We start from the raw sequence: 24,839 nt of genomic DNA on the forward strand, positions 1-24,839 counted from the left end.
CACTCACAGACATTTTATCTTTTAGAATACATTTCAAGGGGCGCCTGGGTGGCTCAGTGGGTTAAAGCCTCTGCCTTCGGCTTGGGTCATGATCCCAGGGTCCTGGGATCGAGCCCCACATCGGGCTCTCTGCTCAGCAGGGAGCCTGCTTCTCCCTCTCTCTCTCTGCCTGCTCTCTGCCTACTCGTGATCTATGTCTGTCAAATAAATAAAAAAAATCTTAAAAAAAAAAAAAGAATACATTTCAAGAGCAAATTTTAAAGTCTCAAGAATAAATATAACTATTCTTCATAAAAATAATCCATCTATTTTATTAGGATTGGTACCATAATAAGTGTTTTTGGAAGAGTGAATACAAAGGATCTGTGTAGTTACTTAGGATGGATTAAAATTACTGGAATTGGGGAGAATAAAAACCATAATTTTATATGTCTCACATCATTATGAAAATACTTTGAAAAGTTCCAGTTATATATTACATTTTGCTCTTTTAAAAATTAGTTTCACCACTACACAATAATAATAGGAAACAGGTTAAGTATGTGGTACTGGCTTTAGTAGACAGTATATTAAGAAAATGGATATAGCAGGTGAAGACTGAAATGAAAAAGTACATCTTGCTTCAAATAACTGATAAATACTTGAGCACTTAATAAAGTAGTTCTCAACTGGGAGTTGTACCAACCTGGGCGGTGGGGACATTTGGAAATGGCTGGGCAGTTCTGACTGTTCCAAGACTAGGAAGCACTTCAGGCATTTTAGTGGGGAGAGAACAGAAATGCTAACCTTCCTGTAATGCATGGGAAAGTCCCACACAACAAAAAAACAGTCCTGTTCAAAATGCCAATAGAGCTCTTACTAAGAAACACTAGAATGCAGAAAGGAGAGCACAAGTATATGCATACCAAAAACTGAATGCCAGCACTAAATGCAGCATGTGTTTCATATTAACTGTGGAGAAAATATGTACTATAGGAACTGGAGCAAAAAGAAGTAACAGAGAAGATGAGCTATTGTGTCTTCACAGATGGTTAGAAAATAATGGATGAGGAAAACATTCTAGGATTAAGCATGGTGACCAGCCTGGGTATACTTGCTTGACTATATTAGGAAATATAGACTATTCAGTATGGATCCCTCATACCAAAAGGAACATTTTCTGCTCAAAGTATGACTATCTAAATTCCCTGACATGGCATATAAAGTCCTGCAAAGCCCAGGCCAAGTGGGACTCTCTCCAACCTCATCTCCTACCACTTGCCAACTCCCAACCTAGTTTCTAGATACACCAAACCACATACAGTGTCTTACCTTTACTACTTTATCCTGTTGCATCTGATAGTCTCCCACAAGACCAGCCTCAAACCTAGACTTAACTTCTTGATTTTGAGCAGGTGACTGTCACAATAAAAACACATTTTATAAAGATGAGTCAGACAGCCATGTGTTGAGTGACTGAGGTAAGGAGACACTGAGGTAGGGTGGGCACTCAGAAGCTCTTCAGTAATCCAGGGTGAGACAAGGTGGGCCCGCATGGGAGAATACAGCTGATAAATGCTATGGTGAAGGAAGGGGAAAGAACAGATGCCAGAGGCATATCATGAAGTAGTAGACCTGGGGACTGCGGAAGGACTTCCTTAACTGAACCTGGGTGGGGACTCCAAGAAGACCAAGGGTGTTTTCCATTTCCATGAATGCTGGCTAATTGCTGTTATGGAAAAATACCACCTCTGTGATGCTATGTCAAAGAAACTTCCTCACCACTGCCTACACGGCCCGGTAAGGAAATGCCTGTTTGGGGAACCATTAAGTTTCTACTTTTTCATACTGTTTTTTCTAATTCCCTGCTGTTGCTCTGAAATCTTTCCACCAAACTAGATCACTGCAAAATCCACTTGTCCCTCTATTACCACAACTGTTAAACCCATCATTTCCTTTTCTTTTGCTCTTTTCTAAAGTCAATTAGCAGTAAAGTATACTATTCATAGGTCATCATCCAAGTAAAATACTGTGTTTTATGAAGGGTATCACCACATAACTGGTTAAGGAAAAATGCTACTGACATTAATAAAGTGGTAGATGGGTATATTACTGCAATATAATTAGAATGCTGTAATTTTATCTGAAGGAAACAAAGTAATTTTGAGAATCTGTAAAAAAAAAAAAGGTTACTTCTTTACAAGAGAGACATCTAGTGGCTAGCTTCTAAAACAGAACAGGGGCTCAATTATTAATTCACACTGTTGTTAAATAACAGGCACACTTCTACCATCTTCACAGACTTAGACTCTCTTAGACCTTCCGTATTAGTACATTCAGACCTGTTCCATTCTTCTTCCACTGTAAAAACATGCCATAATTTATGTTGTCCACTCCTGGCAAATTATTTAGATTCATACTACTCTTTTGCTATTACAAATAACACTGCACTCAATATCCTTGTACATATTCCATTTAAATGGTTGTATCTATCAAATAAATTTCTAGAAGTGGAATTGCTAAGTGAACAAGTAATTATCATGTCTTCCTGATCCATCTCTTTTCCCCTACTGCCTTATCTTTGTACTGGGGCCACTGTTTATTTTAAACAAGACATTTTAGAAGAGATAATCTGAAAACCTTCTCAATAGCATACACTAAGAAATCCTGGAGAAATAAACAGACTGAGCTCATAGGCAAGTAAGAGATATCTTCCGGAACCAAAAGGAAGCAGGAACTAAAGACCGTGGGGGAATGCTGAAATGACACCTGCTCTGGAAACCTTTGCCAATTTTGGTACCGAGAGGCTTGTACACAACTATGGGGTGACAGGAGACATGATCTTGGACCCACATATTTTGGAGACCTCAAACTGGGATCACACCATAAAACCAGTGAAAATGTAAAGCAGAAAAATCCTGACCACTAGCAAAGGAAACAACTAGGAAATATGTGGACCTTAGCTCGGGCTCTAGGAGAAAGGTAGAAATGGTAGAGGGAAAGACCTCAATTGAAAATGTGGAACTGCAGCTTCCTCAAATTGGTTGGGATTCAAATTATTCCTACTAATATAGTCTGAGAAACTTAAGACTAAGAAATTAAAAAGGATCCTGAATTGGAGCCATAGAGTATCTTGGCATAAGCAAATGCATGCCACCTTCTATGTCAACTTGCGTTCACAGCTCTTTTTTAGAAGGAAAAAAACAAGAAAACCAGCCACCATAACCAAAAGTCAGCAGAAACAGCACACAGCAGTAACAGACTTCTAATACTGGAATTATTTAAACAGATAATAAATGTTCTAAATTGTTAAACAAAGGGGAACTTAAACATGAGAAAAGAATACAGTTCGATCTAGAAGAGCAGAGAGATTTGGGAAAGACACAGAACTTCTAGAAATGAAAAACAAAACTAAAACAAAAAACACTACATGAGCTAAAGATAAGATTAATTAGACACAGCTGAAGAGACAGTGACTTGAATGATGTAACTGAATAAATTACCCTGAAAGTAGCAAAAACAAATGAGATATTAAAATAATGCCTTAGAATTCCCAGAACTGTAATATGCAGAAAGCACAAATGCCAAGGAAGATAATTAAAAAAAAAAAAAAAAATCACATGAAGACCCATATCATACTGAAACTGCAGAACTCCAAAGACAAAAGTGAAGATCTGAAAAGCAACTGCAAGGGACAAAAAAGAGAGTGTTCTTACGAGTGGCAAAAAAAAGTAAGAAGGTAATAAGTAACTGAATGGAAGTATTAAAATAAAATATCAAGATATTCAATATTCAGCTAAACTATCATTCAAAGGTAAGGGTAAACTATATGATCTCATATATGGAATTTTAAATCAGGCAAAACTCATCACCAGGACATCACAGGATGTCCCTGGTGAGGAGAGGAACTAACAAGGAAAGACCTTTCCGGGGTGAAGGTAATATTCTATATATACTTATAGGAACAGTGTTACTTAGATATAGGCATACCTCGGAGATAATCATGGGTTCAGTTTCAGACCACTGTAATGAAAGTAAATACTGCAACAAAGCCAGTGAAATGAATTTTTTGGTTTCCCAGTGCATAGTTATTTTTACATCATACTGCAGTCTGTTAAGTGTACAGTATTATGTCTAAAAAAAAAAAAGGTACATATCTTAAATTAAAAAATACCTTATTGCTAAAAAAAAAAAAAAGCGAACCATCATCTGAGATTTCAGTGAGTCGTCATCTTTTTGCTGGGGGAGGGCCTTGTCTCAGTATTGATGGCCGCTGACTGATCAGGGTGGCAATTTTAAAAAACAAGACAACAATCAAGTTTGCTGCATCGACTGACTCTTGCTTTCATAAATGATTTCTCTGTAGCAGATGATGCTGTTTGATAGCACTTTACCCACAGAACTTTCAATACTGAGGTCAGTCCTCTCAAACTCTACCACTGTTTTTATCAACTAAGTTTAACATTCTAAATCCTCTGTTGTCATTTCAACAATCTTCAGAGCGCCTTCACCAGGAGTAGACTCTATCTCAAGATACCACTTTCTCCATTCATAAGAAGCATCTCCTTACGTGTGAAAGTTGTATTGACATCACAGTCATTAAGCCACCTCTTTAGGCTCCACTTCTACTTCTATCTAGTGCTCCTGCTGCTTCTACCACATCTGCAGTTACTGCCTCCACGAATGTCTTAAACCCATCAACGTCCTCCTTGAGGGTTGGAATTACTTCTTCTAAACATACCTGTCAATGCTGATATATGGACTTTTTCCCATGAATCACAAATGTTCTTCATAGCAACTAGAATGGTGGGCTCCCTTCTGGAAGGTTTTCAATGGATTCTGCCCAGGTCCATCAGAGGAACCACACTATCTACGGAGGCTATAGACTTATGAATTGCATTTCTTAAATAGTGAGACTTGAAGGCCTAAGTGAGCCCTGACCCATGAACTGCAGAATGGACACGCTGTGTTAGCAGAAATGAAAACAACATTCAACTTATTGTCAATGAGCAGCAATATTTTGAAAGGAATCTTTTTGTCTGAATAGTAGCTCTCAACAGTGGGCTTAATACAGTAAACCATGTTATAAACAGATGTGCTGCTATCCAGGTTTTGTTGTTCCATTTATAGAGCATAAGCAGAGCATATTTAGCATGCTAGGATTTTTGGAATGGTAAAGGAGCCTTGGCTTCAACTTAAACTCACTGGCTGCATTAGTCCCTAGTAAGAGAGTCAGCCTCTCCCTGAAGCTTCGAAGCCAGGCATTGACCTCCTCCCTAGCTAGGAAAAGTCTAGACAGCATTTTCTTCCAATATAAGGCTGTTCTGTCTACACTGAAAATGTGTTGTGTAGTGTAATCACCTCTAATTATATCGGCTAGATCATCTGGATAACTTGCTGCAGCTTCTACATCAGCACTTGCTACTTTACCTTGCACTTTTATGTTACGGGGAGGGCCTCCTTCTTTAAATCTCACACACCAATCTCTGCTAGCTTCAGACTTTTCTTCTGCAGCATCCTCACCTCTCTCAGCCTTCATAGAACTGAAAAGATTCAGAGCCTTGATCTGGATTAGACTTTGGTTTACAGAAAGGTTGTCACTGGTCTGTCTTCTATCCAGACCACTTAAACCTTCTTCGTATTAGCAACAGGCTGTTTTGCTTTCTTACCATTCCTGTGTTCACTGGAGTAGACTTCTAATTTCCTTTAAGAACTTTTCCTTTGCATTCAGAACTTGGCTAAGTGTTTGGTACAACAGGCCTAGTTTTAGGCCTACCTTGGCTTTGACGTGCCTTCTTCACTAAGCTTAATCATTTCTAGCTTTTGCTTTAAAGTGAGAGACATGAGATTCTTTCTTACACTTGAACACTTAGGAGGTCACTATAGCATTATTAATTGGCCTAATTTCAATATTGTTGTACTTGGAATAAGAGGCATGAAGAGAGGGAGAAAGATGGGGAATGGCCAGTTGGTGGAACAGTCAGAATCCACACATTTATCAATTAAGTTCACTGTCTCAAATGGCTGCACTTCATGGCACCCTAAAACAATTACAATAGTGACATCAAAGATCACTGATCACAGATCACCATGATAAATAATAACAAAAAAGTTTGAAACACTGCGACAATTACCAAAATGTGACAGAGACATGAAGCAAGCAAAATGTTGGAAAAATGGCACCAAAAGACTTGCTTGATGGGACTGTCATAAACCTTCGACTTATAAAAAAACATAGTATCTGGAAAGCACAATAAAGTGAAGTGCAACAAAAAAAGTATGTCTGTATATGCATTTGTCAAAACTCAACAAGGGTACTCTTAAGATTTGTGTATTTCACTGCATGCAAATTTTACATCAATAGGAAAAGTGAGCTTCCTATCTTTCAGATAAATGTTTAAAAACTCTGTTTTTCTTTCATTGAACATATCATGATGTCATTTCACAACAATTCTTCCACATCTAGTTTGTCTCTGGGTACCTAGAATTCCACCTTGGGAAGATACAATCAATTTAACTCAGTCCCATAGTACTGAACACTTGAGTTGTTGCATTTTTTACATTATTAAAAACAATGCCGGCATAGATATGTGTAATTCTGTAAAGTGTATGAATACATCTGTAGGCTAAATTATTTAAGTATGTGTATATAACATTTTGAAAAATATTACTAAACTGCCTTCTAAAGTGACCACTAATGTATATTCTCAACAGTGGAAGAGCAAATTGGCCTGGCTAACCCATACCTTCATTAGATATTATCAACATACACCTACAGGCCATGTATTTATATGTACATATCGTTCTATGATATGTCAGGACCATCTATTCACTGAGATTTAAGAGATTCACAGTCATACTAGTCAAAAACTCCCGCCATAAAGGATGCCTGATTTACAATAAACCTCACGCTTCTAAGGTATGTATTGCACCTGCTATGTAACTATACTGATAGTTCTACAGAGGTAACCCAGACACAATGGAGCAGAGTCATACTTCACATGTATTTATGTGTGGTAATACCCCCAAAGAATTCCTCACTCTGTTCAAAAATTACCATTGGAACGTTTAATTTTAAACAAGTTCAATTTGAGTTTTTGACTATATTGTAACTCAAGCTGCTTAAACAAGCAAATGACCAATTTAATATTGAGGGAGTTACAGCAATCATCTGTACACAGGACCAAAATCTCATGTGAACAATAACAGTAAAATCCCCAAATATCAGAAATTGAAAGTTTTCTCAGTAACTTCTTTGCCAGCAAAACCTGCCTGAGCCAGTTCACAATCATTATTTACCCATCATAATGTAAACATTTACAGGTTTCACTGTAGACATAGTATCCTTTGATTATGTAATGCTGCTTCAGAACTCTTAGAGGTGAACGTAATATAGTAAATTTAACATATCCCCAAGGATTTCAGATAAGAAAAGCAGACCCTGAATTGTCATTGTATATTATTTACTAAGTGCCAGGTACTACTTTAGGTATAACTTCATTTAATCCTCTCAACATAGTAAATTCAATCTTGCCCAAGGTCACCTAGTATGTACTTAATGGTAGAGGCAATATTCAAATTCAGGTTTATCTGAGTAAAAGCATTAATTGCTTTTGAAAGTTGAAAAAAAGTACTGAAAATGAACCTCTTAAAAATAAAATACTGGGGCATGGGAAGTGAAAATAATCCTTTGAGAAGATTTATTATCCCCCTCTTCCCCCCTTCTAGCGATCATCTTAAATAACACATCATCTAATAACACTAAATCATAAAATAACACTTAAAATCATTAAAACCTAGTCATTTTCATATGAATGGCTAAGAAAACAAAGGTATCCTAAAGAAGATACTTCTAAATTTTTAAAGATTTTATTTATTTGACAGACTGAGATCATAAGTAGACAGAGAGGCAGGCAGAGAGAGAGGAGGAAGCAGGCTCCCCTGCTGAGCAGAGAGCCCGATGCGAGGCTCGATCCCAGGACCCTGAGATCATGACCTGAGCTGAAGGCAGAGTCTTAACCCACTGAGCCACCCAGGCGCCCCAATACTTCTAAATTTTTAAAATTTTGTTCCATTTTTCCCCTACAAGTGAAGACAGGATCTTATATATTTATCTTGCTACTTATACACCACCTTTGAGCAACAGAAATTTTTTGCAATCCTGATTCTACTATACATTAAGTTCAAGAAGTAGGTCTTTTGTATTAATCTAAATCACTGATTCTCAAGTAGGGGTGATTCTGTCTCTCCCCTCTGCCCCAAACTCCAGGAAACATCTGGTAATCTTTGGAGACATTTCCTGTTGCCACAAGAGAAGTGGCTGGGTAGAGGGTGTGTGTGTGTGTATGTGTGTGTGTATTACCAACATCTAGCGGGCAGAGGACAGGAATGCTACTAACCACCCTAAAATGCACAAAATAGCCCCTCAAAACAAAGAATTCTCTGGGTCAAAAGGTCAGGAGGGCCAAGATGAGAAATCATGACCTAAATCACTAATGAAAATGCTGAACAAGAATGAACAAAATATTGGCACACACTAAGGAGATTTCCAAGCTGATTATCAATTAACTAACCAGCAATATTCTCAATATTCAGTATGGCTTTCACCCAACTGGGACCTTACCTTAATGTTTTATTCATCTAACATCTAAATACAGACATTTTAAATTCAGTTAATAGCAAAACCATTTTCATTTAAAAATAATAATGGGCAATTTCACAACAAACAAATGGAAAATTTAGTTACACAGATTTTGTATTATTTTTATTATTATTATTTTTTCTCTGAACTGACCCCCAAAATGGTCCTACAAATGAAAGATCATCTTACCATAATGGATTGGATTAAGTCAAACTTTATACTCTGAAACATGTATTCAAATATTCCATATCTCAGTAGCAATTAAATAAAAAGCAAATAAAAAAATGTCATTTCAACCTTCCAAGTTAGCAACATTTTTTTTTAAAAGATTTTATTTATTTATTTGACAGACAGAGATCACAAGTAGGCAGAGAGGCAGGCAGAAGAAGAGAGAGGAGGAAGCAGGCTCCCTGCCGAGCAGAGAGCCCTATGTGGGACTCAATCCCAGGACCCCGAGATCATGACCTGAGCCGAAGACAGAGGCTTTAACCCACTGAGCCACCCAGGCGTCCGTAACATTTTTTTAAAAGAGAAAACTCAGTGGTATTGAGACATTTAAATGGATATTCTCATACACTACAAATGGAAATGAAAACCAGTTTAGTCCCAGTTTATTATTATAAATCACAGTTTACAGATGAGGAAACTGAGGCAAAAAGAAGTTAGGTGGTTTAGCTTAGTATTGCGTAGCTAGGAGGATGCGGATTACAAATTTGAATAAAAGTAGCCTGGCCACAGTTTCTGCTCTTAACTATTCCATCTTACTATCTCTAGGTTGTAGACACTTTTTACAACTATTTAAAATGCATCAAAAATGAATGTAAGACCAAGTTAAAGGATAAAGAGACTAGTGAAAATATTCCCTATGTATGGAACAGAGTAAGATGAGCTATAAACAGGTACATCTTAAAAAAATATTCAAGAGCTCACCCTTTCCAATAATCAGATGTAGTCTCTATCGTCTCTGATCCAGTAAGTCTACTTTCTAGGGACTGATGGTACAGAAAAAGCCATGTAAACACACAAAACAATTCTTCAAGGAAGAATAATTTAATGTAATGTTTATCGTGGCATTATTGCTAACAATTAGAAACTAGAAAAAAGCTAAATGTTCACGAATATGGAAATAACTAAATAAATTTAAACATAGTAGCTATTGCTGGAATACACTACTTAGAAATAAGGCAGATCTGCATTAACAAGAAAAGAGCTCCTAGCTGTAGAAAAAAGTAATTCTTTTAGTCATAAAAAATTAGCAATGTCTAACTTGAAAAGTCATGCAACTTTGTATATTCTTATGCATTTAATACAATATTTTATTAATGGAAAAGTAGAAGAAAACATGGTTAGAAGGAAACATCAAGTGGTTATCAGTGGTCATCTCTACATAATGGAATTATAGGTGCTCTTTTTCCTTTAAACTTTTTAATGATGAGTATATATTATTTTTACAGTCGCTACATACACTGATTCCTTCCTACATTCCATTTAATGGTTAGGTAAATTATTACAATAAAGGTCACAACTTGGGGCGCTTGGGTGGCTCAGTCAGTTAAGCATCTGCCTCTGGCTCAGGTCATGATCCTCTCCGGTCCTGGGATTGAGCCCCACATTGGGCTCCCTGCTCAGTGGGGAGTCTGTTTCTCCTTCTCCCATTGCCCCTCCCCCTGCTTGTGTACTTTCTCTCCCTATCTCAAATACATAGCTTAAAAAAAAATACATAGCTTAAAAAAAAAAAAATACATAGCTTAAAACTCTATATAACAGCTATCATCATCTCCATTTTACAGATGTGAAAAAAGCAAAGAAACTGACTCTAAATCCTATTTTGAATTATGTTGCTAATCCCCTCATGTGAAAACACTAAAAAATTTTAGGAATACCAATTCCAAATAACTATAAACATAAGCAAAAGAGTCCCATTTGCTACTTCAGAGATCTGAAAATAACCAACTATAAATTTGGGTTCTAAACTCAAGAAATACACTTAATATTTATTTAAAAAAAAAACAAAAAAAAAAAACCAGAAACAAAAACTTCCCACATACATTCATGTTTCTAGAGACCCCATAATTTTACGTTTGAGGGTATACGCTTTTAAGTACTAAGAACTAAGCTCTGATGACAATCTGAATGGCTTCCTTCATAACATAAGAATACATTTTGTATTTGAGAAGACATGAACTAGTTACCTTAAATTTCAAATACAGTATGTCAATTTCTAAATATGTCGGTTTGAAATGCACACTGCAATTACCTCATATTTGATAAATGAAAAACATTATTTCTGGAAGCTACCCAGAAAAAAGGAAAACCACTTTTACAAATATTTGTCTTGAAACATATAAAATAAATGGATCTACAACTTCTAATATAACTTCTTTTGAAAAGGTGGAAAATTTATCAGAATAATGGTATTTCTGATGGTTTTGCCTTTTCAGTTTATGAAGCAATACAACTGGGAGGGAATCTTAGTTTACCTACTACAACCCCCACATCATACAAATGAGGCCCAGAGAAAGTAATCTGCTCAAGACCTTGCAGTTACTAAGAGGCTGAAGAAGGTAGAACCCACTCAGGATCTTTTACTTCTAAGTCCAGAATACTGTTATTTCAAAGTATTACCTAGGGGCGCCTAGGTGGCTCAGTGGGTTAAACCTCTGCATTCAGCTCATGATCTCAGGGTCTTTGGATTAAGCCCTGCCTTGGACTCTCTGCTCTGTGGGGAGCCTGCTTCCCCTTCTCTGCCTGCCTCTCTGCCTACTGGTGATCTGTCAAATAAATTAAAGAAAAAAAAAAAAACTTTAAAAAAAAGAAAAAAGAAAGTATTACCTAATAATTTAGCAGGCTACTTACAGTATTTTGGGATCCTGTCTCCTCTGTACTAATGGGACCTTTTAGATCCAGCACTTACAGAAAGCAGCAGGCTAATCTCTATTGTATTTATCTGTACTCACAGATTTACTATAGAGTAAATGTTTTCCAAGTCCCTCTTTCCCAACATTGGCTTTCAAATAAATCTTACTGGAATCCCAAAGGAGTTCAATAGAAAACGATAAAAAAACTAAACTCCTCCAGTCAAAATTGTACAGGGGTCCTGCCTTATTATTTTGTCCCTGTAACCTCTAAAATACTTCCATGGTATCTTAGGTCTCAGATATATACACATACAGTTACACATATATACACACACATACCATAGGCCCAAATTTTTATTAGTCACATGACATAAAATTGGTGTAAGTTTTTAAATGCTTATTTTCAATTTGTGCAATTATCTTGGCATAGACCAATAACAAGAAGCTTACAGACTACATGTTAGGTAACAATGCTCTATAGGAAACCAAGCCTTAAAAGATGTTCCTGATCAAATCTGAATACTCAATATACTAAGAATGAAATGAGAAACTTACTTCTTATCAAAAAATGTTGAATTTTCTTTTCTCTTGGTGAATCCATTGGGTAGAAGCTTTAAGTTAATACCTTGTCTTCTGGCACGATTTTTCATAAAGTACATCTAATAACAAAAAATAAATAAATGGACAAATTAATTTTACAATGCCTTAAATTTCAGAAGTGAGTAAAACAATGTTCAAAATATAATAGTGAAGATTTATTGGGTATGTATGTTTCACAAATTGTACTAAACAGCAATAACTCATTTAATCCTCACAGCATTATCAGACAGGTACTATTACTACCCCCAATCTAGCAACGAAAATTAATGAGATGCCAACATGATATAGCTATTCCTGAGAGAGAGAGCCTGTATTCAAACTCAGGTATATCTAATTCTAGAGCCTCTGTTTTCAACCATACATTCTATGAGCCAGAAGAAGGATTTAATGGGATTTTTAAAAATATTGGTCATTTGGCAATTCATAGGGGCTCCCTATACAGTTCCTTTTCTTTTACTGAAGGGTTTATACCATCCATACTTGGCTCTATACATGCCTGCTTTGATTACCAGACAGGCAGTTTACTCAGGGGAGGAACCATGACATTGCTAGTACAAGGCCCAACTTAAAGTAGCCACCACCGTAGACTATACAAAACAGGGTATGTGAATAATCTGGCTCTGACATGTGTTACTCCACTGACGGTCTGGGTTGGTTAAGCTGAACTAGTCAACTCCAGAGAGTAGTGAAGGAAGTAATATCATCAAGACTTCTTCCTTGACACTCAAAAGGCAAAGTATAAATGCAAGTTTTTGGTTTAGTGAATGGGAATCTAGAATTTGCAATGCAAAGAGACAACTAAATCATAAGCCCAGGGAAAAGAAGAGTCAGTTATCATTTGTTAAGAAGAGAAATAATTTAAGAAATTACATCCAATTTTATAACTCATGTGACTTTGGTATCAGTAGTGGCAATGATTATAAGGATCAACCCTGCCACTGAAAACATGGAAGAATTACAGACAATGGGGGAAATAAATACATGTAATAAGATACATTTAAAAATCACCTTAGAAGCACTGAAAAGCTGAAAAAAAAAAAAAAGAAAAATACAAATATACAGGCCAATATTTAGTGAGAAGTGAAAGCTCCGAGAGGTAAGCAAAGCAATGAAGCCACCTTTTTAAAAAATTAATTATTTTTATTAACATATAATGTATTATTTGCCCCATGAGTATAGGTTTGTGAATTATCAGGCTTACACACTTCACAGCACTCACCATATCACATACCCTCCCCAATGTCCATAACCTAACCATCCTCTCCACACACACCCCTCCCCCCAGCAACCCTCAGTTTGTTTTGTAAGATTAAGAGTCTCTTATGGTTTGTCTCCCTCCCAATCCCATCTTGTTTCATTTTTTTCCTTCCCTACACCCCAAATCTCCACTCTGCCTCTCAAATTCCTCATATCAGGGAGATCATATGATAATTGTCTTTCTCTGATTGACTACTTCGCTCAGCATAATACCCTCTAGTTCCATTCATGTCATTGCAAATGGCAAGATTTCATTTCTTTTGATGGCTGCATAGTATTCCAGTGTGTGTGTGTACACACACCACATCTTCTTTATCCATTCATCTGTTGATGAACATCTAGGTTGTTTCCACAGTTTCGCTATTGTGGACATTGCTGCTATAAACATTCGGGTGCACGTGCCCCTTTGAATCACTATTTTGCATCTTAAGGGTAAATACCCAGTAGTGCAACTGCCGGGTCGTAGGGTAGTTCCATTTTCAACTTTTTAAGGAACCTTCATGCTGTTTTCCAAAGTGGCTGCACCAGCTTGCATTCCCACCAACCTTGTAGGAGCGTTCCCCTTTCTCCACATCCTCTCCAACATCTTTCATTTCCTGACTTAATTTTAGCTCTAAGGAACTTACCAAACACAATACCCAAAGACATCAATCCAATCAAGAAATGGGCAGAAGACATGAACAGACATTTCTGCAAAGAAGACATCCAGATGGCCAACAGACACATGAAAAAGTGCTCCACATCACTCAGCATCAGGGAAATACAAATCCAAACTACAATGAGATACTACCTCACACCAGTCAGAATGGCAATGAAGCCACTTTTGCAAATTCTAGCAAATACAGGCTTTCCCTTTCAACAGCCTTCTCCCCAAAAAGGTCAGAGTTAAGACCCTGTAATCTTCAACCCTCCTCAAATGAATCTTAGTAACAGAATATGCCTAATAATATTAAGTTAAGGACGAACGAGAAATAAACCCTATCCCCAGAGCATGCGAGGAAACTTACATTGGAATGACTAGAATAGAGGGGGAAAAAGGAAAAACAATTCATTAGAAGCTGTGGCCATGGGCCAGTTCTTGCTAACATTTTAAATGATTGGCCTTGCTTATGTAGTCAAGGGAATCTTAAACTTTCAACTTGGTTTAAGACAGATGCAGATTTGCAATATTCCCAGGTACCTGGCAGAATACAAGAAGGCCTGCGTTCTACTCTTCAAAAGGTCTCACAATTTAAGAAAAAAAAAGCAGTACTCAATAAATAAAAAATAAAGAAGCATGAATAATGCAAAGGTCAGTGAGCAAGAACCAAAGGAGAAAAGAGGTAGCTGATAATTCCCCATATATTCAGATACTAAAAGGATCATACACAGACTGTAGAATATCTCTGCAAAATTTAAAAACATTAGCAGTTTAAAATATGCGCAGTGAAGAGAAACTATAAAAATGGACTCAGCAGATTTTTCAAAGAACCAAATAAAACTAGAATGTTTGCAGAATACATTACAGAGACAAAAAAGATTTAAAAAATCAAAGACATTAAAGGGTAGGTAAGATATGGGGAGAGGACTTAAGTCACATTTAATGGTAATTATAGAAAAGATAAGGAATTAGGCAGACGTAATCTTTTAATAGAAATGTGCTAAAAATTTCCCAGAACTGACGGAAGATATGCCACAGATTCAAGAAATCTAACAATTATCAAGTTAAGATGAAAAGAAATTTGCATTTTTTGTATTATAGCACAAATACAGAATACCAAAGAGAAAAAAATGCAGCCAGATTAAAAGATTTCCAAGGCAGTTAAAAACTCTAGGTGACTGCAACAATAACAGAAGCCGTAAGACAATGGAACACTAATCCTAAACCAGAATTCCAGAGAAAAATCACTTCAAAGTGAAGAATAGCAAATAAATAGAAATTTAAAAAAAAAAACAAACAAACAAAAAACCCCAAAACCCGACAAAGGAACCCAAGAAGTGGCAAACCCTCTAATTTTCTTCTCTAAAGGAAATTCTAAAGGATGTATTTGAAGCAGGAAAAAAGTTGTCTCTCAGATGTAAGATCTAAGATGAGAGAAGGAATAAAGAGCAAAGAAAGTGGGATATATAAACTCAAGGGGCACCTGGGTGGCCCAGTGCGTTAAGTGTCTAACTCTGGCTCAGGTCATGATCTTGGGGTCCTGGGATGGAGCCCAGTGTCGGCTCTACACTCAACAGGGAGTCAGCTTTTTCCTCTCTCTCTGCTCATCTCCCTGCTTGTGCTCTCTCTCTCTCTCAAACAAGGTCAAGAGGAATTTAAGGTAATCGATAGTAAAATCTGCCGGCTACTTATCTTTACAGATAAATTTTGTTGGGATGTCGCTCCACCCATTCGTTTATATACTGCCTGTGACGGCTTTCTCGATACAACAGCAGAGCTAGAGTAACAGAAACAATATGGCCTGGAAAAAATATTGACTATTTGACCCTTTACAGAAAAGTTTGCCAACTCCTATTATAAGGTCTTCTGCGTTGTTTAGGCACAGGGTTCAGGTACTACTTAACTTCAGATACTGGCAAATTAAGCATGCACGTTGTGGAGTCTAGCTTAACTAATGAAAGGATAGGAAAAGGGCCCATAAGTTCTAAACTGATAAAGAGAAAAATTTAAATGACTGAAAACAACAACAACAACAGTCCAAAAGACAAGAAGAAGAAAAAAAACTGATACAAATAGCAAAAATAATGTGACACATTTAAAGTCAATTATACAGTGATTTTATTAAAATGTAAATGAACTTAATGATTTAGTTAAAAGTTACAGACTATCAAATGGAAGAAGAACTGGAAAACAACTATAACCACAACATAAGGACACAGAAAGGCCTTAAGGAAAAAAAGACCATACAAATACCAAGCAAAGAACTTTATAAGTATTAGTCAAAGTACACAAAAATCTAGAGACAAAGAGGGTTACCTTATAATGCCAAAGGATAAATACACCAGGGAAAAGTACTTCCTGAGATATGCATTTAATAATTTAGCCTTAAAACATATAAAGCAAAACAAACTGAACCACAAGGGGAAACAAATCAAACAGGCCTATTTGAGTTTATCTACTGGGAAATGTTAACATACTTTTTTTGGGAAACTTATAGATAAAACAAACAAAAAAATCAGTAATTATAAACAATTTGAACAACATAATTAATAAACCTGACCTATAAGGGGTATATAGAGTACTATATTCAGCAACTGCAGAATATTCTTTCTTTCAAGCAAACAAAGAACATTATAAAACTTGACCATAAACTGGACCACAAACACAAGCACTAATGTATTTTAAAGGAATGACTTTAAAGAGTATGCTCTCTTAAAAAAAAAAGAAGAAAAAAAAAAAAAGAGTATGTTCTCTGACCACAGTGTAAATAAGCTAAACATAAAAAAGATATAACAAAAGTCAAGAGGACACATTAACAAAATAGAAAAAACATATAACAGCAACTGATCTAAGAAAAAAAAAGACACAAATAACCAATATCACAAATGAAATTACTACAACTCCTACAGAACTGTAAAGGAGAGGTTTATGAAGAACTTTATGCCAATGAAGGTGAAGACTTAGGTCAAATGGACAAATTCTTAGAAAAATGTAATAGCTAGTAACACTAAATCAAGACACAGTAAACCCACAGAATCCCACAAATAGTAAAAACCATACCTCAGTGGCCCAAACTCTAGGTCCATACTGGTTCCTTAATAATTTTACCAAACTCCCAAGAAGGAAGTACTTCCAACATTAGTGAATGTGTCCAAGAATAAAATGGGAACACTGCCAAATAATTTTATGAAATTAGAATCATTTTGATATGGAAATCTGAGAACACTAAAAAGGAAATCTCACTCATGAAGAGAAATACAAAATGAGAGCATGGATAAGGTGAACACACACATATAATTCAAAGGAATTCTGCAGAGTATAAAAAGCATATGATATGATAATAGCACACCATGCAAGTTTAGCTTAAAATAGAAAACTGATTAAGATTACTCATATATGGCGCCTGGGTGGCTCAGTGGGTTAAGGCTGTGCCTTCGGCTCAGGTCATGATCTGAGGGTCCTGAGATCGAGTCCTGCATCAGGCTCTCTGGTCAGCAGGTAGCCTGCTTCCCTCCTCCTCTCTCTGCCTGCCTCTCTGCCTACTCGTGATCTCTCTCTGTCAAATAAATAAATACTTTTTTTAAAAAAGATTACTCATACAGATTATAGATTAAGAGAACAAAAATAAAATAATCAAATACAGAAGAAGCATTTGATAAAATACAACCATCATTCATGTTAAAATCTGATAGCAAAACAAACTAGGACTAAAACCTCCATAATCTAGATATCAAATTACACCTAGAAAAAATTTAAGAGCAAACATCATGATGCAATCTTGGAAACTTTCCTTCTATAATTAGGAGTTATAAAACAAAACGTACAGAGGCGTTAAGATAGCAGGCCTGAGGGGCGCCTGGGTGGCTCAGTGGGTTAAAGCCTCTGCCTTTGGCTTAGGTCATGATCCCAGGGTCCTGGGATTGAGCCACACATCGGGCTCTCTGCTCGGCAGGGAGCCTGCTTCCTCCCCTCTCTCTCTGCCTGCCTCTCTGCCTATTTGTGATCTCTGTCTGTCAAATAAATAAATAAATAAAAATTTAAGAAAAAGAAAGCAGGCCTGAGACTGTTATCATTAGGTGGTTTTGCTTGCAAGGCTGTTCCCTGGCTGGTGCAAGGAAATTTGAATGATTGGTAAATGGTTCCCTACACTAACTTTTTGTAAAACAGTAAGTGTGGTTCACTGTGCCTGAATTGTTTATATAAACAACATGGTTTTATTTGCTTTCCCTCTGGGAGTCTGGAATTTGGCACCTGCTAAGCAGAGGGAAGGTGCTCCTGTGACCAGCCCCCAATAAAAACCTTGTGCAGTGAATTTCTAATGAGCTTGCCTAGCAGACTATACTTCATAAACTTTATCACAACTCACTGACAGAGGAATTAACTGCATACTGTGTGACTCCAAACGGAGAGGATTCTTGGAAGCTTACAACTGGATTCCTTCAGACTTCAGACTCTGTTCCTTTTCTTTTCTCTAACTTTGCTCTACATTCTTTCACTGTAATTAGTTTTAGCCATGAGTACAACTGTATATTGAATCATGTGAATCCATCTAGCAAATCAAATCCAGGGAAGGACTTGGGACTTACAACATCAATATTTACTATCATCATTAGTATCTGACAATAAATGGGAAGTCCTAGCTATTCCAATAAGAAAAAGAGAACAGGACAGAAAGATAAAAACAAACTGGGACAAATTTGTTTATAGAGAAAATCTAAAGGAATCTATAGAAAAGGCACAAGTATAGATTTTAATTCTATAAAATGCAAATTATAATCCCATAAAATAACAACAAAAATATCATTCCTAAACACCAGCAAAGATATTAAAAATAGAAAATACCACTTTAAAAAGCATGAAAAAATAAATTGCCTAATAACAAATCTTTTTTTTTTTAATTTATCTATTAAATTTATTTATTTGAGAGAGACAGGGAAAAGACAGCAGAGGGAGAAGGAGATTCCTGGCTGAGCACAGAGCCTGATGTGGGGCTAGATCCCAGGACCCCGAGATCATGACCTAAGCCAAAATCAAGAGTCAGACACTTAACCGACAGAGCCACCCAGGTGCCTCTAAAATGCCCAGGAATAAATCTAACAAAAAATGTATAAGAGCTCTACAGAGAAAATTAGAAAGATATTAAATATATTAAATAAATGCAGAGATTTCAAGATTTAATGCTATAAAGAAGTCCAATCACCCAAGTTACTCTGTAAAATAAATTCAACCCCAATTAAAATTCTCAGGTGGGGAAAGAGGAATGTAGAATCAATAGGTGATTCATCATATCTGTATAGAATTACAAAGAATCATACCCATAGCTAGAGTATAGCAATACTCCAGAAAATGAACAAAGTCAGAGGAACTATTCTGTGAGATAGTGAGTTGCAGTAAAAAACTACAGTTGAGAGTGTAGTATTGGCATGGACAGACAAGTAGGCCAACAGAATAGAAAAGATAGGCCAAATACTGACCCAAGCATATATGGATGGCAGTCCTGCAGAGCAGTAGGAAAGGATGAACTTCTCAATAAATGGTACTAAGAAACTGGATCATCCATACAGAAAATTAAATGGGATCTCCACTTCACATGATACACAAAAGTGGATTCCAGGTATTTTACAGACATAAATCTGAGATGCAACACTATAAAACTTTTAGAAAATACCTATGGGAGAACAGCTTCATAACTTCAAAGTGGGAAAGAGTTTCTTTATAAACATATAAAACTACTAACTATAAAGGGAACATGATAAATTTGACTACATTAAGGTTAAGAACATCTGTTCATCAAAGATATTATAGAGTGAAAAACAAGCCACAGAATGGAAGAAGGTATCTATAACACATACAACCAACTACCGACAGGCATTCAAGAAATTACTTACAAACCAGTAAGAAAAAGAAAGCTGACCAATAAAAAATGATCAAGAGACTTGACCAGGCATTCTACAAAATGAAATCCAAATGGCCAAAAATATATTTGAAAGATGCTCAATCTCATTAGAAATTAGAGAACTGCAAGTTAAAAACCCTGATAAAATTACAAAGCCATCAAATTGACAAAAACTTTAAAACTCTGATCAAATCAAGTATTGGAGAGGACGTGACAGCAGGTACACACAATATTGTAAGTCTAAACTGGTATAACCACTTCAGAAAATGTTTTGGTTACATCTAGTAAAATTGAAGATGTGCATACCCCACAACAGAGTAATTCCATTCCCAGGTATAAACCCTAGGAAAAAACGTGTACATACACAAATCACAATTCATAAACAGAAGTGGTCATTGCAATACCTTTAAGGTTTTTGTTGTTGTCATTATTACAGAATACCTGGAGTCCATGTTATAATAGAAAAGTCAGAGTCCATCAACAGAATGGATAAATTAATGATGATATAGTCCTAAACCAGAAAACTATTCAGAAGACTGGATTAAGGAACAGCACAAGGCAGTGGCAGATAATTTTTGAGAAGTTGGTAATGTTCTAATTCTGGGTGGTAGTTACATGATGTTCACTTTATAATTACTCATTAAAAGTATATTTGTATTTTATGCTTTTTAAATATGTATGCAATTCTTTATGATAAAAACAAAAAATTTAAAAATTTATCTTTTAAGCAGAATTTTAATTATGCTTAATTAAACTTGAGAAAAACATGCTGATGCATGGTAATTTTTCTTTTAGATATGTGAAATGTCAAGTCTGTACCAGTAACAACAATAAAATAAGGTGTTTTAAAAGTGCTAAAATGCTGCAACTCCAAAATTAAAATGGTCTTTGAAAAAGGAACATAATTCTATGGCATGATTTAATAACACTATTAAAGAATTTTTAGAATAGCAGTTGCAAAGTATTTCAAATACATAAGCTTTAATTTGCATACTTAGCTTAAGGAATGCAAACGGGATGAAAGAATATAAAAATGAGGTGTGTTAGAAGAGCAAGCCCTGTTAGTTCTTCCTTCAAAATCAGAATCTAAACACTTCCCAATAATTTAGCAGCATTATCCAAGCCACCATCATTTTTCACCTGAACAGCAAAAGCTTTGTAACTAGACTCCCTGCTTTCATTCTTCCACTCTTGCCCACTGAAGCTCATTTTTCAGACAGCAGCAAGCGTGACCTTTCAAAAGGCAAGTGTGCTCAAAAGCTTCCCATGGCTTCTATTTTCTACTTAGGTTATATCAGGAGCCCTCAACAGTTTTTCTAACCCCATGTTCAACCTTCTCCTCCTTACTCACCTATGTTTCAGTCACCCTGTCCCCATTTTTAATCCTCAAACACACCAACCTCATTCCTAACTCAGTCTTACTTATGCTTTTGTCGCTATCTGGAACAGTCTTCCTCCAAAGGTTCATATGGCTGCCTCTTTCTCATCATTCAGATCACTGCTTAAATGTCATCTCTCAGAAAAGCTTCTCTGAACTACAGTATTGAAAATACTCATGACCTCCTCCCAATAAAAACCATTTTCATATTCTTTTATCTCCTGTGCTTTATTTTCTACATGCAATTAACTCTATCTGAAATTATATTTGTTCCTCTACTCATCTCCTGTCTCTCCCCACACAATACAAGCTCCATGAGGGTAAGAACTTTGTTTTGGTCACTGATGTAGTATCCCTAGTAACTGGAATAGCTCTGGATCACAACGCCACTTAACTACATTCATTAGGTGAAAAAAACGAAATCTAACTGACTAAGAGAATTCTAACTGGAAGAGATGAAAAGAAATACTTACATGTTTATTGCTTATTGGTCTTTTCAAGAAAGCATCTCTAGAAATGTGGTCTGCTGTTCTCGCCACATCTTCCAAAAACCGATAATCTATAAATTTTAAAATAGAAAAATAAATGACATATGCCAATGGCCAGGAAACATCAATCTGCTATGCATAAGATGACTTACCACTTAGGAGATTCATTTCAGTAAACTGTTGTATGGAAATATATGCAGTCTTATCTCGAACTCCATTACAGGTCAGTTCTGCTTTGTGTTTCTTTACACAGGGCAAACTGAAGAGAAAATGAGATGGTACTATTATACTCTGAGGTAGGAAGGGTACAAATAAAGGTAGTAAGGCAGGAAATTACACATATACCTGCAGGAATATCGCATACAACGTGGACACTTGTACTTCGCTTCTTCTGTACCACAAGTTTCACACCTACAAGAGTCCACAAGAAATTTAGTAAGTTATCAAATATTAATACTACTTATTGATTTATAAATGTTTAATGCTAATTCAATTACTCATCACAATTTATAGACATGTAGTCAGTGAATGAAGTATATGCAAGTTACTCTGATAAAAGTACTTGATAGCTGTCAAACACCCTTGGAACATTCTCCTCTTAGGAAACTGTCTCCTCCAAACGACCACTACATTTACAATGTTGTTAGCACTACATAATTCAAGAAAACATGTATTAAATTTAAAAAAAAATCTCACTTTTGACTTCTTTTTTCTACTGTGATCAGAGAATGGGATTATTCATTAATATTTTAATTTGTAATTCCTGGCAGTCTGCTAAAGATTGTGTGTGTGTGTGTGTGTGTGTGTGCACATGTATATAGTCCAATCCATGAATTTACATATCCTTAAACGCACACATACCACAAAAAGAATAGGAGACCAAGTCAAATTTACAAAGTATCAGCTGTACCTTTTTTTAAAATATTTTATTTATTTATTTATTTGACAGGGAGAGAGAGAGAGACAGCGAGAGAGGGAAAGAGGGAAACACAAGGTGGGGAGTGAGTGAGGGAGAAGTAGGCCTTCCACAGAGCAGGGAGCTACACAGGCGCCCCTCAGCTGTATCCTTTCTCCTCATCTCCATACCCAACCTAAAATGAGCATTAAAATAATCTAGAGGGGCGCCTGGGTGGCTCAGTGTGTTAAGCCTCTGCCTTCGGCTCAGGTCATGATCCCATGGTCCCGGGATCAAGCCCCGCATCGGGCTCTCTGCTCAGCAGGGAGCCTGCTTCCCACCCCCACCTCCTGCCTGCCTTTCTGCCTACTCGTGATCTCTGTCAAATACATAAATAAAATCTTTAAAAAAAAAAAAATAATAATCTAGAATTGCAATTACCCATCATCTTTCTCCAATTACTCTTCTAGGATCTTGGGATACTGACAGCCAAACTACAGTCATTTCTATTTGGCCCACTGTGTCTAGTCAGTAATAGTCCCAAGAATCTGACCACTTTCATTTCCTATGCTGTCACATGGTCATACATATAAGGAAATTATAAAGCAATAAATATTCATATTCATAACTACCCATTGAGAAAGTGGACAGTTGGGTGAGTTCAAGTGCATTTTTCTTCCTAATTCGAACTTAATCCATGTTGTCATTGTTAGTTTTTTCTGTTTATCCTTTTTTAAAGAATATTGAGTCAAGACCATATTAAGTCAAACCAGAATCTGGTCCAAGGGCAAGTGCATTTTTCTTCCTAATTTTAACTTAATCCATGTTGTCATTGTTAGTTTTTCCTGTTTATCCTTTTTTAAAGAATATTGAGTCAAGACCATATTAAGTCAAACCAGAATCTGGTCCAAGGGTTTTCTGGTCCCCAGAATTTACACTTTCTTACTTGGCCATTGCCCACTGACCACTAACAGCCTGACATATTTTTACTGAATCTGTTGTCCTTTGACAAAACCCTATCTTCCCAATTACCCCCTCCCTGCACTACCAACATGCAGGCTCCAGAGACCCATGTTTGCATTTATTTTTCATTATTCCACACCTGCCTGCTAGATTTCCTTCAATCCAGACAATAGAGGACTCCACAGCTTTATTCCCCCAATGAATTTCTCCCTGTCCTACCTTGACATGGCCAGTTTCCGTTTTAAACCCACTGGGGGATTTATCTGAGGCTCTTCTTTCACCTTTGTATCATCCATCCCTTCTTCCTTTGGGAAATACTTCTCTTCTTCTACACAAACTTCATCCATCATTTCCTCCTTTTTAATGTTCTGAGCAACAAACACCTCTTCTTTTATCTCCAAGTTATCTTTCTTCTCTTCCTTCACATCTAGCCAGTCCATAACCTCCTCCTTCACCTTCACTTTCTCTTCTTTTACCTCTGCTTCATCCACTTTCTCTTCTTTTACCACGAAACTACTACCCATCTCCTGCTTCACCTCCAAAGTGCCTGGTTTCTCCTCTTTCACCTCAGGCCCATCCTCCAGCTCCTGCTTTACCCACCGGCCATCCAGCATCCCGTCTTCCATTCCCGACCAGTCCATAACTTCTTGTTTCACAACCGTTAGGTCCACACGCATCTCCTCTGCTTTTTGTCCACTTCCTTCTCTACCCTCTGTCTTCTCCATTCCTGCCAGTCCATTCCTCGCTTCAACACTGCCAGCGTCCGGCCCTGCTGTGCCCCCGACTCCCTCCCTACCAGACTCGAGACTTAGCCGCGCCCCCTCAGCTCTACCAGGCAGACCTCCACCCAATGTCCCTTCATTTGCAACAGCAATATCCATCAGCTCACGACCAGTGGCCTCCGCTCGCACTGTGTCCTTCAGTGGCTTATAGACGCCAAAAGGGACGAATTCTACGCCGGTACACAGACAGTCTCCCACGTGGGCAGCCGAAAATCGCAAGCAGCAAACGCCGGCCTGCAGCTTTCCTCCAAATCGTCGTAAAGCTACACTTCCGCCCCTCGCCACTTTACGACTGGTAGAGCCCTTTACGGCTCCGCGGCAATCCCGCCCAGAGACTCTGAGCGAACCGGTGTGAAGCCGCGCCCATTTGAGCCCACTTCCGGGGCGGGGATTCGTCAAACCCTTCCCCCCCGGGGAGGCAGCTTCCGCCGGCTTTCCCCGCCCCCCACCCGTGGTCCGCCA

At 37.1% G+C, this 24,839-nt stretch overlaps 1 protein-coding gene across 4 annotated transcripts in view; it reads right to left on the reverse strand.

Annotated features, from left to right (window-relative positions):
- LOC111143597 (zinc finger HIT-type containing 6) overlaps positions 1–24,618 on the reverse strand; it is a 73,919-nt gene extending 49,301 nt beyond the window's left edge. For 3 of the 4 annotated variants that reach the window (XR_002640337.1, XR_002640338.1, XM_022497424.1), the window contains exons 1-5: positions 23,815–24,618; positions 22,083–22,148; positions 21,890–21,996; positions 21,723–21,808; positions 12,034–12,137 (exon numbers count right to left, since the gene is read on the reverse strand). Coding sequence is in view for 2 of the 4 variants with exons in the window: in XM_022497424.1 (XP_022353132.1) it covers positions 12,034–12,137; positions 21,723–21,808; positions 21,890–21,996; positions 22,083–22,148; positions 23,815–24,476 (1,025 nt within the window). In the remaining 2 variants the exon portion in view is untranslated. The remainder of the gene's footprint in view (positions 1–12,033; positions 12,138–21,722; positions 21,809–21,889; positions 21,997–22,082; positions 22,149–23,814) is intronic. The other variant, XM_022497426.1, reaches the window with a different exon arrangement.
- Between the last annotated feature and the right edge of the window lie 221 nt (positions 24,619–24,839).

Source organism: Enhydra lutris, unplaced genomic scaffold (genome assembly GCF_002288905.1).
Source record: "Enhydra lutris kenyoni isolate GAN:26980312 unplaced genomic scaffold, ASM228890v2 scaffoldscaffold9, whole genome shotgun sequence".
Classification (NCBI taxonomy): Eukaryota; Metazoa; Chordata; class Mammalia; order Carnivora; family Mustelidae; genus Enhydra; species Enhydra lutris.